A 16,336-nucleotide genomic window follows, 5' to 3' on the forward strand; every position below is an offset into this window, starting at 1 on the left:
TGTCAGCACAGAGCCCAATGTGGGGCTCAAACTCACAGACTGTGAGGTCATGACCTGAGCTGAAGTCCCACGCTTAACCGACTGAGTCACCCAGGCGACCCACCTTTCCACTTTTTAAAGTAAAATTTATTTATTTATTTATTTATTTTTTTTTTTTTTTAAATTTTTTTTCAACATTTTTTATTTATTTTTGGGACAGAGAGAGACAGAGCATGAACGGGGGAGGGGCAGAGAGAGAGGGAGACACAGAATCGGAAACAGGCTCCAGGCTCCGAGCCATCAGCCCAGAGCCTGACGCGGGGCTCGAACTCACGGACCGCGAGATCGTGACCTGGCTGAAGTCGGACGCTTAACCGACTGCGCCACCCAGGCGCCCCTAAAGTAAAATTTAAACTGGAAAAACAACCTCAGCACTCCTCTTTGCAACATGTACTGAGTTCTAAAATTTTCAGAGTCAAGAATCTCTTTAGTTTGCTGGCAGTGTAACAGAACACTGGATCTTTCTCTCACTCTCTTCAGGAAGTCTGAGCATCTCCAGTGTTATGTCTTAAAAACTGCTTTCTGAGATAAGATGGTTAAATTCTTTCTGCTGCCTGCTCTGCACCTGATGTGCATACAGGTTGGCACCTTGTAGCACCATGCCCATGATAACCACCGCCAACCATTTCACTCTGCAGAATATCACCCACAGCAATGGACAGGCAGTAAGTCCTAACCAGAAGATTCTTGAGTCAGCCACTTAAACAATTTTACTCTTGTGAAGATGCCTTCCTGAACTCAAACACCCAATGGCTTTTTCCATGTTCATTGATGTGCTTCTACCAATGTAGACCAACCATGAGTTTACTGTGACATTCTTGACTGCCCAAAAGTCACATGAAAACAAGAAGATCATTGTCACCAAACAGGTGATAAAGCTGCTGCTGAACAATTCATAGAGAAGATAGACTACAGTTGCACTGACTTGAAAAAATAAATGAAAAAAATGATGTCACTGTGTGTCTGATTCTGGACCGACTTCCTTCCTTCCTTCCTTCCTTCCTTCCTTCCTTCCTTCCTTCCTTCCTTCCATCTGTCAGTTGTCTCCTCCTCTTCTGTGTCAAACAGGGAAACATCCTCAGTGTCATCATTACTGCCCTGGTGCATGCAACATGGCAGCCCTTAGTGGTCAAATTTTCAAGGTGGAGTCTTTTTTTTTTATTTTATTTTTTTTTTTAACGTTTATTTATTTTTGAGACAGAGACAGAGCATGAACGGGGGAGGGTCAGAGAGAGGGAGACACAGAATCCGAAACAGGCTCCAGGCTCTGAGCTGTCAGCACAGAGCCCGATGCGGGGCTCGAACTCACAGACCGCGAGATCATGACCTGAGCCGAAGTCGGCCGCCTAACCGACTGAGCCACCCAGGCGCCCCTCAAGGTGGAGTCTTAATAATCTGTATTTAAATGCATCCACTACTCAAAAATGGCCAGATTTCTTTCCTGGAAACTATTACAGTTCTCTTCCAGTTGATATTTCTAGTTCTGTTGTCTTTGTTCACTAAAGAAGGGATAGGTTTCATATTATTGTATTGTTATAATTTATTTAAAGATATTTAAACATTCATAGTGTGCTATATAAAGTATATTATCTATCTCTTAAAGTTAGCTAAATAGCATTTAAAATACCTATTTAGGAATGTACACTGCTATTAAACTAGATTGGAAGGTTCTAATCCAGTGGTCCCCGACTTTATCTGTAAATTGGAATCACCTAGGGAGGTTTGAAAAACACTGATGATTACATCCCAACCCCTAAAACTCTGATGTTATGGGTCTGGCATGTGGTCTGGGCATTGGGATTTAAAAACTCTCCAGAAGTGATTCTAACATATTGTTATGGTTGGGGACCACTGCTCTAACTAGACCCCAATATGCACAGGTTGCTAAGCTACAACTATTTTTACCTGAGGTCAGCTGTAGAGTATTTATAAGTTAGCATATAGCTTTCTTTTTCACTGATGAAATGAGTGGTATTCAAGACAAGTTGATTGGCTAGAAATACATAGTCGTCTCAGCCTCGCTCAAACAGGACCTAAGAATCAGGCCAGAGCTACCTATACTCTGATTCTAAACTCCATCAACCTCACGTCCCAAGATCTTTGGGAAGATTCTGTTACCTGTTCCAACCAGAATAATAGCTGACTTCTTCTGCCAGAGCCTATTTCTACCTAAACCTCTATGCAAAGTGCTTGTTATCAAAGTGCCAAAAAAGACAGAGGGCTGGGACTTCATTGAACATACAGAACAGTTTGTATGATTGTATTCATGGTCTCTTGCTAATAGATGTTGGTATGTGTTACCAGATTCAGTCTAATACCTGCTTTCATTATAACACACCTCCCAGAGGTGAGATGGCTGGGGAAAGGCACCCATAGCTCTCACCTGTAACCATTGGAGATTACAGATATGTACCCCCCAAAACCCTAATGGCTGTAAACAAGCAAATTAATTTAGGACAGTTTGCAATATGTGCATCCTTCTGATGGGACTATTTTCTAGGTCGACTTCCATGTACAACAGAATTCCTCATAAGCAGTGGGGACACCATTAAACTGGAATTTCTCATACAGGATATTAAAATCTACTTTAGCTGAGCTTTTGAAATAGGTCATTTGGACTCTATTCTTATGTTACCCAATAATACGACAATTACTAGGAAAAGTGTCTTATAAATCTAACATCTAATCTTAGCTCTTCTATTTTGTCTACATGAATTTATTAAAATATCATCTCCATAGAGTGAAATGCATACATTTAAAGGTACAGTTCAACTAGTATTTAAAAACAGAATATATCTGTGTAACCCACATTCCTAATCAAGATATAGGCCATTTCTATCACTCCAACGGGGTACTCATGCCCCTTTCTGTTTATTAAGCCTCCCTCCCTACCACACCAAGCAATTTGATTAGTTTTGCCTAATCTAGTACTTTCTTTCAGTGGAATCCTACAACACAAATTCTTTTGTGTCTGGTTCCTTCTCCTCAACATAATGTTTTTGCGATTCATCCCATGTTCTTTTTTATTGTTGAGAAATATACCATAAATACCACAGTTTATCTGTTCTCCTGCTGATGGACACTGAACTGTTTCCAGTTTTGGGCTATTATGACTAAAACTGATGTAAACATTCTTTATACAAGCCTTTCCGAGGGCATATGTTTTCATTTCTCTTGAATAAGTATCTATGAGTGGAACTGATGTGTCAGAGGGTGAATGTGTGATTGTATCATTTAAACTTCCACTAGCAATGTATGGGAGTACTGGTTGCTCCCCATCCTCATTGATATTTATTTGTATTCCCTCTTTTTCATTTTAGCCATCTTAATGGATGTTGTCATTGTGGTTTTAATTTACATTTCCCTGATGACTACTAGTGTTGAGCCCTTTTTTACATGCTTATTGGACATTTGTTTATCTTCCTTCATGAGATGACTTTTGCCTATTTTTAAATTGGGTTGTCTACCATTTTGTTGTGAATTTTAGAAGTCATTAATGTATTTTCAATGCAAATCTTTTGTCATTTGTATGAGTTGTGAATGTTTCTCCCAATCTGTGGCTTCCTTATTTCTTTTTTTCCCCAAGTTTCATTGGGATTTTTATTTTATTTTATTTTATTTTATTTATTTTATTTTATTTTATTTTATTTTATTTTATTTTATTTTTTTAAATTCTTTTTTTAATGTTTATTTTGAGAGAGCACACCCATATGGGAGGGGCAGAGAGAAGGAGACAGAAGTTTCACAGAAGGCTCCATGCTGACAGCAGGGAGCCCTGTGTGGGCTTGAATTCATGAATGAAAGATCATGGCCTGAGTCATGTCAGAGGCTTATCAGACTGAGCTACCCAGGTGTCCCAGAATTTTAATTTTAATTGCCATTGGATCTATAGTTTAGGAAGAATTCCTATCTTGAACATATTGAGTCTTTTTATCCAGTAATGTATCTCTCCATTTAGATCATGTTTTTGTTGTTTTGTTTTTACTCAAGTATAGTTTACATACAATATACTATTCGTTTCAGGTGTATATCATAGTGATTCAATATTTTTTTTTAAATTTGTTTTTATTTATTTTGAGAGAGAGATAGAGAGCCAGCAGGGGAGGGGCAGAAAGAGAGAGAGACAGAATCCCCAGCAGGCTCTGCAGTCAGCATAGAGCTTGATGTGGGGCTCAAACTCATGAACTATGAGAACAAGACAAAGTCAAGAGTCGGTCGCTTAACTGAGACACCGAGGTGTCCCGTGATTCAATATTTTATACATTATGGAATGATCCCCATGATAAGTCTATTTTCTTTTTTTTTTCCAAAATTTTATTTAAATTCCAGTTAGTTAACATACAGTGTAATATTAGTTTCAGGTGATTCATCACTTCTGTACAGTACCCAGTGCTTATCACAGTGCCCTCCTTAATCCCCATCACCCACTTCACCCATCCCCCTGCCCACCTCCCCTCTGGCAACCTTCAGTTTCTTCTCTGTAGTTCAGAGTCTGTTTTCTGTTTTGCCTCTCTTTTTTAAAATCTATTTTCTTAATAGTATTTTTTTGATGAAAACAAATTTTCAGTTTTGATAACTAAGTTTTAGCAATTTTTTTCTTTTATAGGTAGTGCTTTCTCTGTCTTATCTAAGAAATCTTTCCCTCTCAAGGTTGAAAGATATTCTCCTATATTTCTTCCAGAGTTTTTTTAAAAATAATTTTTAAGTTTATTTATTTATTTTGAGAGATAGAAAGAGACAACACAAGTGGGGGGGCGGGGGACAGAGACAGAGGGGGAGAAAGAGAATCCCAAGCAGGCTCTGCATGGCCAGCATGGAGTGCTACATGGAGCTTGAACCTACAGACTGTGAGTTCATGACCTGAGCCAAAATCAAGAGTCTGTGGCCCAACCGACTGAGCCACCCAGGCATTCCTCTTCCAGAGTGTTTTAATTTTAGATTCTACCTTTGGCTCTATGAGCCCATCTTGAAATAATTTTTGCATATGTCAACTTTCATTTTCCCATTGTGTTAGTTTGATGCTCTTGTTAAAAATTACTTGACAGTAAGGGGTCCCTGGGTGGCTCAGTTGGTTGGGCATCTGACTTTGGCTCAGGTCATGATCTCACAGTTCGTGGGTTCAATCCCTGCATCCGGCTCTGTGCTGACAGCTCAGAGCCTGGAGCCTTCTTCAGGATTCTGTGTCTCCCTCTCTCTGTCCCTCACTGCTTACACTCTCTCTCTTAAAAATAAATACATTATTTTATTTGCAGGCGCAGGAGGGGGCGGAGCAGCGGGAGCCGGGGAGCTGGGGAGCTGGGGAGCCGGAGCCCCGGGTCCCAGCGACCAGAGCCGGCTCCCCCCGGCGGCGCGTCCCGAGGACCCGGCTTCAGCCTCCTCCCGCCCCCCGAGGCTGGAGAGTGGATGCAGAGGGGGGTGGGGTGGGGGCAGCATCGGAATTCCGAGGACAGAAGGCAGAGGCCATCCCCAATCCGGATTATTGGAGGGGAGAGAGACCCCCAGCTTGGGGAGGGGGAGAGCTGGGGGTTGAGTGCCCCACCCGCAGCTGCCGCTGCCCTCAGCCAAAGGGTCTCTCTCGGCTCTCCCCTCCTGCCGAGACGATTCCAACGACCAAGGCCAGGGACCCCTGTCCTTCAGCCTCTGCACCCCCTCACCCCGCTCTGGGGCTGGCCCAGGGCGGAGACCCTGCCCACCTCCCGCCTCTGCCCTCCAGAGGGACTGTCCTTTCACGCCCCAGAGTGAGGGGCCCAGGCCCCAGGCTGCCTGTGCCCCACTGCAAGGGCAGGGTCCCTCTGTTGAGGAGGAAGGGCCTGGCCAGTGGCAGCTTCTTTCCTCCTGAGCTCCCGGTCTCTGTCGCTGCACCCTGCAACTCCCACCCCTCCATATTTATTTCCCTGGCCCCCTGCCAGCCCCTCCATCTCGTTCTCTGGGATTCAGGCCTCCCTTGCGACATGGAGAGTAACCTGTCTGGCCTGGTGCCTGCCGCCCGGCTGGTGCCTGCACTGCCTCCCGCCGTGACCCTGGGGCTGACTGCGGCCTACACCACCCTGTACGCCCTACTCTTCTTTTCTGTCTATGCCCAACTCTGGCTGGTGCTTCTATATGGGCACAAGCATCTCAGCTATCAGACGGTGTTCCTGGCACTCTGTTTGCTCTGGGCTGCCTTGCGCACCTTCTACTTCCGAGATAGCCCCCGAGCCAACCGCCTGGGACCCATGCCCTTTTGGCTTCGCTACTGCTGCCCTGTCTGCCTACAGTTCTTCACGCTGACACTTATGAACCTCTACTTCGCCCAGGTTGTGTTCAAGGCCAAGGCCAAGCGCCGGCCGGAGATGAGCCGAGGCTTGCTGGCCGTCCGGGGAGCCTTCGCGGGGGCCTCGCTGCTCTTTCTGCTGGTGAATGTGTTGTGTGCTGTGCTGTGCTGTCCCGCCGGCGCCGGGCACAGCCCTGGGCCCTTCTGCTGGTGCGAGTCCTGGTGAGCGACTGCCTCTATGTCATCTGCGCGCTGTCTCTTGCTGCCTGCCTCTGCCTTGTCGCCCGGCGGGGCGCCCTCCACCAGCATCTACCTGGAGGCCAAGGGGACCCGTGTGTGCCAGGCGGCTGCAATGGGTGGCGCCATGGTCCTGCTCTATGCCAGCCGGGCCTGCTACAACCTGGCAGCCCTGGCCTTGGCCCCTCGGAGCCGGCTGGATGCCTTCGATTACGACTGGTACAACGTTTCTGACCAGGCGGACCTGGTGAATGACCTGGGGAACAAGGGCTACCTGGTGTTTGGCCTCATCCTCTGTGTGTGGGAGTTGCTGCCCACCGCCCTGCTGGTGGGCTTCTTCCGGGTGCACGGGCCCCCGCAGGACCTGGTCTTTGGCTCCCCTTCCGACTTCTTCGACCGGGCAGGGCACTGTGAGGATGAGGGCTGCTCCTGGGAGCGTGGCCGGAGCGAGAGCACCAGCATGTCAGGCAGCCTAGGCTCCGGCAGCTGGTATGGCGCCATGGGGCGGGAGCAGCCAGACACGGACCACTGCTCTGCTCTTCTCCCAGGTGCTGAGACCAGGTGGCCACCACCGGTCTCTACACCACCCCGCAGACGTGATCCCTTTTGTCCTCCCCCCAGAACACCCAGACCACAGTCCTCCCATCCCAGGCCCCGCCACCCCCCCTGTGCCAAGTTCACCTGCCGCTTCTTGCCCAGGATCATGGGAGGCTGTGGCTGCCTCTTCCCCTGGCCAGCTCCTTGCTACTCTTGTCGTAGTGAGCTTGTGCTGTCCCCTAGGATGGGGGGCATGGCCCTGGCTGCCAGATGCCCTACAGCACCTTGGCATGACCTGCCGCCTCTGCTTCTACACTGGAGCCAGCTACCTCTCCTGCACCTGCGGCTCAATAAACAGTGTCTGTGCCCCTCAAAAAAAAATAAACGTTAAAAAATTTTTTTTTAAATTATTTGACAGTGTATGTTGTGTTAGCCCTTCTCTTTGGAGAAACAAATTTAATAGTCATGAACTAAAACAAGAATGTGCAATTAAGTAGTAAATTGTGTGCTATAGATTCTCAACAATAAACGTTTTTGTTTTTTTTTTTTTTTCTTTTTGGTTAACATAGCAGCAAACATCCTGTCATACTTTCTTCAATTTTTCATTAAAAAGTTCAAGAAATATCATGAAAACACATTAAATGGCAACAAAAATAGAAAATAAAACAAAAGTTAAATGCCAAAATTTAGATATTATATATTAATTGAAGAAGTAAACAAAATAGTTTGTTTTGTTGTTAATCTTTTTCCATTTATTATACTGGGCACTTGGTAGTGACACTTTCATTCTAGAGATTTATGTACTTTGGTTATAGAAAATTTTCTTGTATTATTTTTTGATAATTTCTCACCAGCAACATTTTATCTGGTCTCCTTCTGAGTGAGTCTACTAGTTGTATGAAATATCTCTTAGAGTAATCTTCATTATATTCTCTCTTCTATTACCTAATTGTTTTTTTGTTTTACTTTACAATATTTCCACAAGATTATTACCTAAATCTTTGATTTTTATATTGCAAAAATCCTACTTTAGAACTTTAAGAGCTCTTTTTCAAAATGTTCCTCTTTAAAATCATGTCCATCTCCTATCTCATTGATACAGTAGCTTCTTTTATTTCTCTGACATGTTATGATTATTACCTGCACTGCCTGTTACCTTCATTATCCATTTCTTCCTGCTATTTTATTTCCTGTTTGTTCATTTTCCTAACTATATTTTATGTTAAATTTGCCCCTCAAATATTCAGTCATCCCAGGCTGTCCATTAATTTTCATGAGGAGCTGAAAAGCTACTTGGAGGGTCTTTGGGTAGGAGTAGGCTTGTGCACTGGTAGCCTTCATTCTGAGGGTAGTCAGAGGGCTAGTTAGCTTTGTCATTAGAGGATCCCAAATGTTAGTAGCTGTAGGTCTTTATCTCTTTATTTTCTCTAGAAGAGGTTCTTGCAGTCACCTGCCTGGAGACATCAGCCTAGCTGCAGCCATTCTGGAGATAGTGGGAAAGGTTTGGGGAGTGATCCAGTGGTTCAGTATGAAGACCTAATCACCTGTTTCCAGAATGGCTTTTCCCACAGTCCCTTCTCTGTGCCTCGAGTGTAGGTGCCCTAATCATTGGGTTGTCCATAGAGCAAACCTTTGGTCTCTTGCTTTTCTTCTAGAAATTTTACATTTTTGCCTGCGGATCTAACTGCTTCTTATAAGGATTTTTGAAAAATCACCCTGCTTTATGCTATTTGCTTTTTCTTCCTATGCTATCTAATTTTTGAGACCTTCTGAATTGTCGCTTGCATTGTTGTTCTGAGGTTCTGCAGGGGCAATCGTTTGACTTTTCATTAGTTTCCACCTTTTATAGTCACTTAGGTTTGACTCTTCCTTGCTAAGCCATCTTTATATAAATAGTTTTATTATTCATGTCTCCTTTGCACTGAAGATGGAATTGGTTTTATGTTTCTCATTCTCCTCATTATTTGGGGGTAATTCTTTGAGAGGAAAAAAATGTCATCACTCTTCATTTTGAAACTACACATATAATTGAGTTTAAAAAAGAAAAAAAAAACTCTCTCAAAGTAACATAATTACAAAAGAAGAGAAAACACATGTACCCTATTTTATTCTCTTTGTCAAAAAATCAAAACCACTAAGATACTTGAGTAAAATCTTCCATGAAGGTAGAAGTCTGTAACCTGTATATGGAAATGAGTGTGAATAGCACTGACTTGTTTCTGATGTCATTGAATGATTCATGTGGTGAAGGTAAATAGGTTAAGGTCCTAACTCATAATAGAAGACATTCTTATTCCTATCTGTTTCTCAGATCAGATATTTTGTATCCGTGTTGCATTTTATACCGTATCTCATATAGATAAGCATTCCTATGTTTACTACCACAACACGTTTACTTCCGCAAAAGTAAGAAAAAAACCTGTTACCTGGCAGAAAAAGTTTGTTCCTTATTGTACCTGTGTGTACTGAGACTACCACTACAGATGGTACCTGGTGGCTCACAAGATTTATTTTCTGAACTGGAGTCCTTGTTATATCATATAGTGAAGTAATTCTTGAACTACTTCAAGTATTTTTCCACTCTATTGGAGACTTAGTATGTATTACCTTTCAAATGTGCTATAAATCAGTTTAAATTAAAAAATACTTTTATGCTAGCAGCTGGATTTCATAAGTTACAAAAAGAAAGGTCTTTTTAAAAAAATGTTTATTTTGAGAGAGAGAGAGAGAGAGAGAGAGAGAGAGAGAGAGAGAGAATGCATATATGCACACACAAAGTGGGGGCAGGGCAGAGAGAGAGAGGGAGAGAGAATCCCAATCAGTCTCTGTGCTGTCAGTGCAGAGCCCGACATGGGGCTTGATCTCGTGAACTGTAAGATCATGTCCTGAGCTGAAATTAAGTGGGAGACACTTAACTGACTGAGCCACCCAGGCACCCCATGAAAAGACTTTTATTTTATCTAAAGAATGTATTTAAGTGGTAGTTGGAAACTTACTGCCCATGAGAATAATATGGATGATGCTTTTATTTAGCTATCAGCCCTTTCCTTCTTATCCCATTGTTCACTAAGAGAATTGTTGGGCTACCAGAATGTCTTGAGAACCAAGCCCTATCTCCTGCAAATAACAACAGAAACTGGTGGGGTGGGAGGGCAAGGAGATTATCATTGGAAACTTTTTGAAAGATGTGGAAGAGATACAGCAGCAATCCTTTAACATTGCTGCAGCTTATGCTATGCTGTCAAGCTCTAATCAATCAAGAAAGGAGATAAGCCTGGCATCGTGGTATTAAAATCTAGCAAGCTCAGCACCCTATGCAGCATTAGGTGGTTTTTCTCCCCTTTTTTCCCCAATTCATCTCCCTTAAAACATTAGAAAGTAGAGTAGGAGGGGAGAACACTAGCATTTAAAAGGAGACGTTGCAAATATGGCTGTGAAGATCCTATGCTCCAAAAAACATTAGGTCAACCTAATTTTTCTTGCATGATGTAGGTTAAAAAAAAAAAGACTGGGGCGCCTGGGTGGCTCAGTCAGTTAGGCATCCAGCTTCAGCTCAGGTCATGATCTCACGGTTTGTGAGTTTGAGCCCTGTGTTGGACTCTGTGCTGACAGCTCAGAACTCGAAGCCTGCTTTGGAGTCTGTGTCTCCCTCTCTCTCTGCCTCCTCTCCCACGGCTTGTGCTCTATCTGTCTGTTTGTCTGTGTCTCTCAAAAATAATAAATAAACTTTAAAAAATTAAAAAGAAAGACTCCTGGCAAAGAACGATTGAACTCACCTTAACGAGCATATGGGATGGATCATTAACACACTGTGTATCTACAGCCATAAACAAGAAAGGAATTATGATTAGGGTTTGGATGATTTAAGATGAAGAAAAGCTACAGCCAAAGATAATTCAAATTAAGCTTGGTATGTTGTTAAAACTCACTGCATATTATTTTAGACAATTTTTATTATAGACCATAACAGTGATAAATTTATTTTGGAAAGTAAAAGGAAAGAAAAATTACTCAATGGTCATCATGCAGTTATAAAGAGTTACTGAAATTGTCTTTTAAGATATTAGTATAGCCAGTGGTTATTCAGCAGACAATGTAAAGCACCTGAGTAAGTTTTCTAAGATTTTTTTAAAATTTAATTTTGTTACTGCATTAAGAGACATTCAATTAGCTTAATGCTTTGCAAGTAAATTTTATGAGGGTTTTATTTTTTGTTTTTGTATGTCACAATACTTGAAGAGGACTGAAGTGATCTGTGGGGGGGGGGAGCTATCAGTCTGCTGATTCCTTAAAGGAGTAAGAAATGCCCATTGACTTGAAATCAAGTTTTAATTAAAGTATGGCAAGTTCATTTAACAGTTTTCCAACATAGTATGCCTGGCCATTGAATTTTGGAGAATGAAAAATACACAGTAGCAAGAAATCAATACTAGTTTACTGTTATTTAACTGTGATATTTTTCTCTCTATGGAAGAAATTCCTAGAGATGTGACAGCCAGGACATCCAGCAGCATCGTCCATGAGAGCATATGAGAAAGAACAGCCATCCCATCTCCCCTGACACTGAAAATGGTCAAGAGAAATAATTTAGAAGACACCTATAGACAAAGAAGTTTAGAATTATGTGAACACTTAGAGATCATCTATCAGCCAGTACCTCTTAGCTCTTTTCCCTTCTAAAATACTATAGTCTTGGGGCGCCTGGGTGGCTCAGTCGGTTAAGCGTCCGACTTCAGCTCAGGTCACGATCTTGCGGTCCCTGAGTTCGAGCCCCAAATCGGGCTCTGGGCTGATGGCTCAGAGCCTGGAGCCTGCTTCAGATTCTGTGTCTCCCTCTCTCTCTGCCCCTCCCCCGTTCATGCTCTGTCTCTCTCTGTCTCAAAAATAAATAAAACGTTAAAAAAAAAATTTAAAATACTATAGTCTTTATCCATTTAAGTGATAAATAAAATACAATTAAATACTTTTAGATGCTAAAATTTACCCTTACCACATGCATTCTAACAAAGATACCTTAAAGAAGCATATCACGCTCGCTTTTTATAAACTTGATCCCTAAGGAGAAAGATCCTTCCTCCTCTCAAAGTTTTACTTTCAACTGTACCATTTTTTTTTCATCTGGTTTTTGATATTGCCTCCATTAATTAACTTCTTTTTCTAGGCCAACACACATGTTCAGTCTTCTCTCATCAACTTTGAATTCTTGCCCCTTATTCTGTTTTGTTATGAAAATTCTCAGAAAGCTCTATTTGTTTTTGCACTTGTTTTGTTTCCACTTGGTGCAAAATACATACATTCTTGATTCTCTCCTCCACTATGCAATGAAAACAGTCTTCTAAAAGCTCCCATTTTCTATTCACCAAATCCAATGACCACTCTCTGCCCTTATCATATTCTGATGTCTTGCAGCAGCCTGTATTTCCAAATGACATCCAAACCCTGTTCATGGCACATCCTTGCACCACGTTAGCCTTTCATAACCTACCTGCAAGCTCCTTTCTTGCACTATCCCTGCACCATCTGCAAATCCTCCACTCTGCTGTGTTCCAGCCACTCCAGGCACTTCCTTGCACATGCACAGTTATGCCTTGTTTTGTTATGCTGGCCTTCATTTGTACTGCCTTTTCTTATCCCTATCTCTCATAGGACCCTGAAATTTTATTTTATTCATCTTATTCCTCTTTCAACTCCAGTACCATTTTCCCCAGAAACCTAACCTTCCATCCTTTAATTCAAAATTAATGGGCCTTTCTTGTACACTTTCGGATGTTGTATTTCATTGTAGCTCTTCATGCATTCATTTATTCGTTATGCTGGGTCAATAAGACACATAATGCCAAGAACTCATACCTTGGTAAAAAAAAAAAAGGAAGAAAGAAACAGATGCTCAAAAAAGATTTTAAAATGCAGTCAAGTACTCTCCTAAGAGTATTCACATTTGCTCTCGGAGCATAAAGGAGGGGCTGACAGAATTGTCTTGGGAAGCTGAGAAATGCTTCTTGCAAGCAGGAAACATGAATCAGAATTTACTTAGCAGAAATGTGGGAAAGGTTTTCCAGGGATTCATTCATTTAGTCATAAAACATTTACATGACACCTCATATGTGTTGGGAATGGTGCTGTATAACATAAAACAAACAACAAGAACAAAAGTCTAATGATGATAAAAAAAAAAAACAAAACACTCTTGGCCCCTTCTTTTTTTTTCCTAAAGAAGACAAAGAACATCAACACCAAAAAAATGTTTTCCTATGCCTCAGGACAAACACATTGAGTGTCAACTGTATGCCTTTCATGTGCTAGAGTTCATGTATTGGCATGTAGTAGTAGGCACTCAAAAATACCTGTTGAAAAATTGAGAAAACGAATAAATAATACTTAGCCATCAACAGCTAACAGTCCAGTGGTGACTTCAGCCATATATTTAAACAATATTTTGTGGGGAAAAAAATGAGGCTAATAATAGCATGAATGCAAAAGTCTTAACCTAAGAACCTAAAAGTGCTAGCGATAAGGATTAAATAACCCAGCCTTGGTACAGCCAGAAAAGGCCAAAAGAGGCAGGAAGGGATGAACAGAGTTCTAAAGAAAAAGTATGAGTTTCTCAGGTAAAGTATAAAGAGTTCATTTAAAACCAAAGAATCACAAATACCGTAGTATATTTTGGAAAAGGTTAAAAACTTGGCACGGCTGGATCATGGGGAGAATGTGTGTGAAGATTCGCTGAAGGTGAATTCTTGGTTGACATTGCTATTGCTTATGGATTCTTTCACCTGAGCAGTTATGTCTGTCCTCTCACCCTAGAGCCCCAGATGCTAGTGAGTAAAGGGTTTAAGGATGGTGTGAGATTTGTATTTTGAAATACTGACTATATTGTGGCGACTAGATCGTAGGCTGGAAAGGGAAAGGGATTCTGGAAAAACAGGAGACCATTGTGAACTATTTATTTATGGGAGAGATGTATGTAGCATAGCCTGAGGTGAAACCATTGCAAATGTATTTAGGAGACAAAATCAACAAGGCTGCTGTTGGATTGGATGTGTGGGCTGAGGGCAAGGGAGATGTCAAAGATGGCTCTTTATGTTTATGGATCATGGGCCTGGATAGATAATGGTACAACCCCTAAGATGAAGCATATAGGAGAAGGAATTGGTTTGAAGAGAAGATCTTAAGTTTTGTATTAGGCATGTTGGTTTTGAAGTGAGTTTTTGTTTGTTCTTTGTATCCTCAGAAGTGTAGAGTTATCAAATTCTTGATGGTAGTATTTTATGCTCAAAAAGTAGCATATAGTAGGTGCCCACATACAAGAGTTCCTCTGTCAATGCCATTTTTTGTTTGCACCGAGAGAATACTTCTTAGCCCTGGTGCTGAATTATGGTTACTCAACACTGGGACTTAAATATTTCTTCTATTATTTAAAATATCTTAGTTTCATTATAAAATATTGGTACTTGAAAGGGAATTTTCCCTTTGATTTAGCCCTTGTTTTCCATTTATTTTGAGTGGTAAAAATAAGAAAATTAATTACGAAAACCTGTAATTAATTAAGTTTAATCCAAGATCATGATTTAATGAAGCCCAATTAGTGAGGAAAAGAGAACATTTTAGAAGTTGGGGTACACTAATTAGGTATTTAATCTAGAGCTATTTTTACCAGTTTCAATCTCTTTCTCTATTCATAACACAAATTCAATAACTGAGAAACATAAATAATGTTGAGTAAACAACAAGATATTGTCTCGCTAAACTAAGGCAACAGAAGTTTCTCATATTATTGATTGTCTCTCTGGCTGGAACACTAATCTCTTACAGATCCAGAGCCCACAGCTTCCAGTGACGCAGTTTGAAGATACACAAATAAATCCATACTAAACCCAAGGAAATCAATGGCACAGAGGTATCTCCTGGTTGGCACAGAGCAAGGACATTCTAATATTTTGTTGCCAACAATTAGTCACCTGACTCCTTTTATGGGTGGCTGCCTAGTGACGTAATGGTAGGAGTGCATTATTGTTATTGACCATGTGTTAGGGAGCCACAGGATCCAGAACTTGGACAGAACAGATTGGGAGAACTAAGTAAGACAGATGAAGTGCTGGGTAAGAGAACAGTGATGAGGGTAAAATTGTCATATGGTTATATCTGAGGAAAGGCTGTAATGAGTATGTTGACTTCAGGAGCCATGTATGTTATATGGCTTAATAATGCCATGTATGTTCATCACATCTCTCATTCACTCTCCTGTGAAACATTTCCTTATACTCTGGAGCAAGTCTCTGGCTCAATTATCATTTCTTCAATAATGCCGCTGGGAAGGATTTTCTGCGTGCCTTGTGGAAATACATATGCTGCCCCTCCTCTTCTGCTTTCCCTAGTATTCTAGTACTACACGACCCTGCTACTGTTTACAAAAGGGAGAGATAGCTTTGACAAAGACCACCAGGATGATGAATGGAATTTAATTTATGCAACATTGATGTAGGGGTGAGTCCTCTCGGTAAATCACCATGGTAGCACTTCCTTCTCCCCCTCCATGTTCTGCTTGGCTGACTCAACTGCCTCAGAGAAGCTTGGCACTTAAGGTTATGTAAGCAGTGCGCTGATGTTCAAATATTCATCACAAGAATGGCCACATGAAAAGAAAAAGAAAACAAAAATGGAAGTAGGGGTCTGAGGTGAATAGCTACCCAGATCAGCTAGGAGAAAGCAAAGAATTGAAAGGGATTTGGAGACCTAATTTGGAATTAGGGATTTACTCCCTGAGGTGATTAATAAAATGGATTTGAGCCATGTGTTTAGTGCTGGAGTGTTATTGATTGGCCTTTAGCCCAAATTGATTTCAGCCCCTTTCCCCTGCTACTCAATAAAACCAAAGACAATTACTTTTGTTTCATCTTAGAAAAAATAATAGTTTCTTCTCCTTATAAAAAAATTAGCTAGTTATTGTCACTTGACCTATATTTTTCTTTCTTATTCACATTCCCACTCATTCATATTGTAACTTACTAACTCTCCAGGAAGGTTTTAGCAGTGATCAGAATCAGGGTAGACAGCAAATGCCAACTGTGGGTATGAGAGAATTATTGAATGATTTGGGCCTGTCTGCAGAGATGATTTAGGATAAAGAATCTGTTTTACTCATTTTACAATGAGGAAATATTCTAGCTATGTGACTAAGCCCTTCATAACCACCAAATAAATTAATAAGGGATTTTTCTTTGAAATGAAAAATTTTAGTTTGTGTCATATTGCATGCATTAATTTCATTTA

At 41.3% G+C, this 16,336-nt stretch overlaps 1 protein-coding gene and 1 pseudogene across 1 annotated transcript; one reads left to right on the top strand and one right to left on the bottom strand.

Moving 5' to 3' along the window:
• Window positions 1-540: 540 nt before the first annotated feature.
• LOC102972779 lies at window positions 541-1,146 on the bottom strand (annotated as a pseudogene).
• Window positions 1,147-5,990: 4,844 nt separating this feature from the next.
• LOC102948467 (integral membrane protein GPR137-like) lies at window positions 5,991-8,662 on the top strand. The gene is given in 5 exon segments (XM_015536432.2): window positions 5,991-6,446; window positions 6,449-6,583; window positions 6,585-7,039; window positions 7,041-7,425; window positions 8,498-8,662. Coding segments are annotated over 5 exon segments (1,596 nt in total).
• The last annotated feature ends 7,674 nt before the right edge of the window (window positions 8,663-16,336 follow it).

The sequence above is a fragment of the Panthera tigris genome, chromosome B4, assembly GCF_018350195.1.
Source record: "Panthera tigris isolate Pti1 chromosome B4, P.tigris_Pti1_mat1.1, whole genome shotgun sequence".
In the NCBI taxonomy this organism is placed as follows: domain Eukaryota; kingdom Metazoa; phylum Chordata; class Mammalia; order Carnivora; family Felidae; genus Panthera; species Panthera tigris.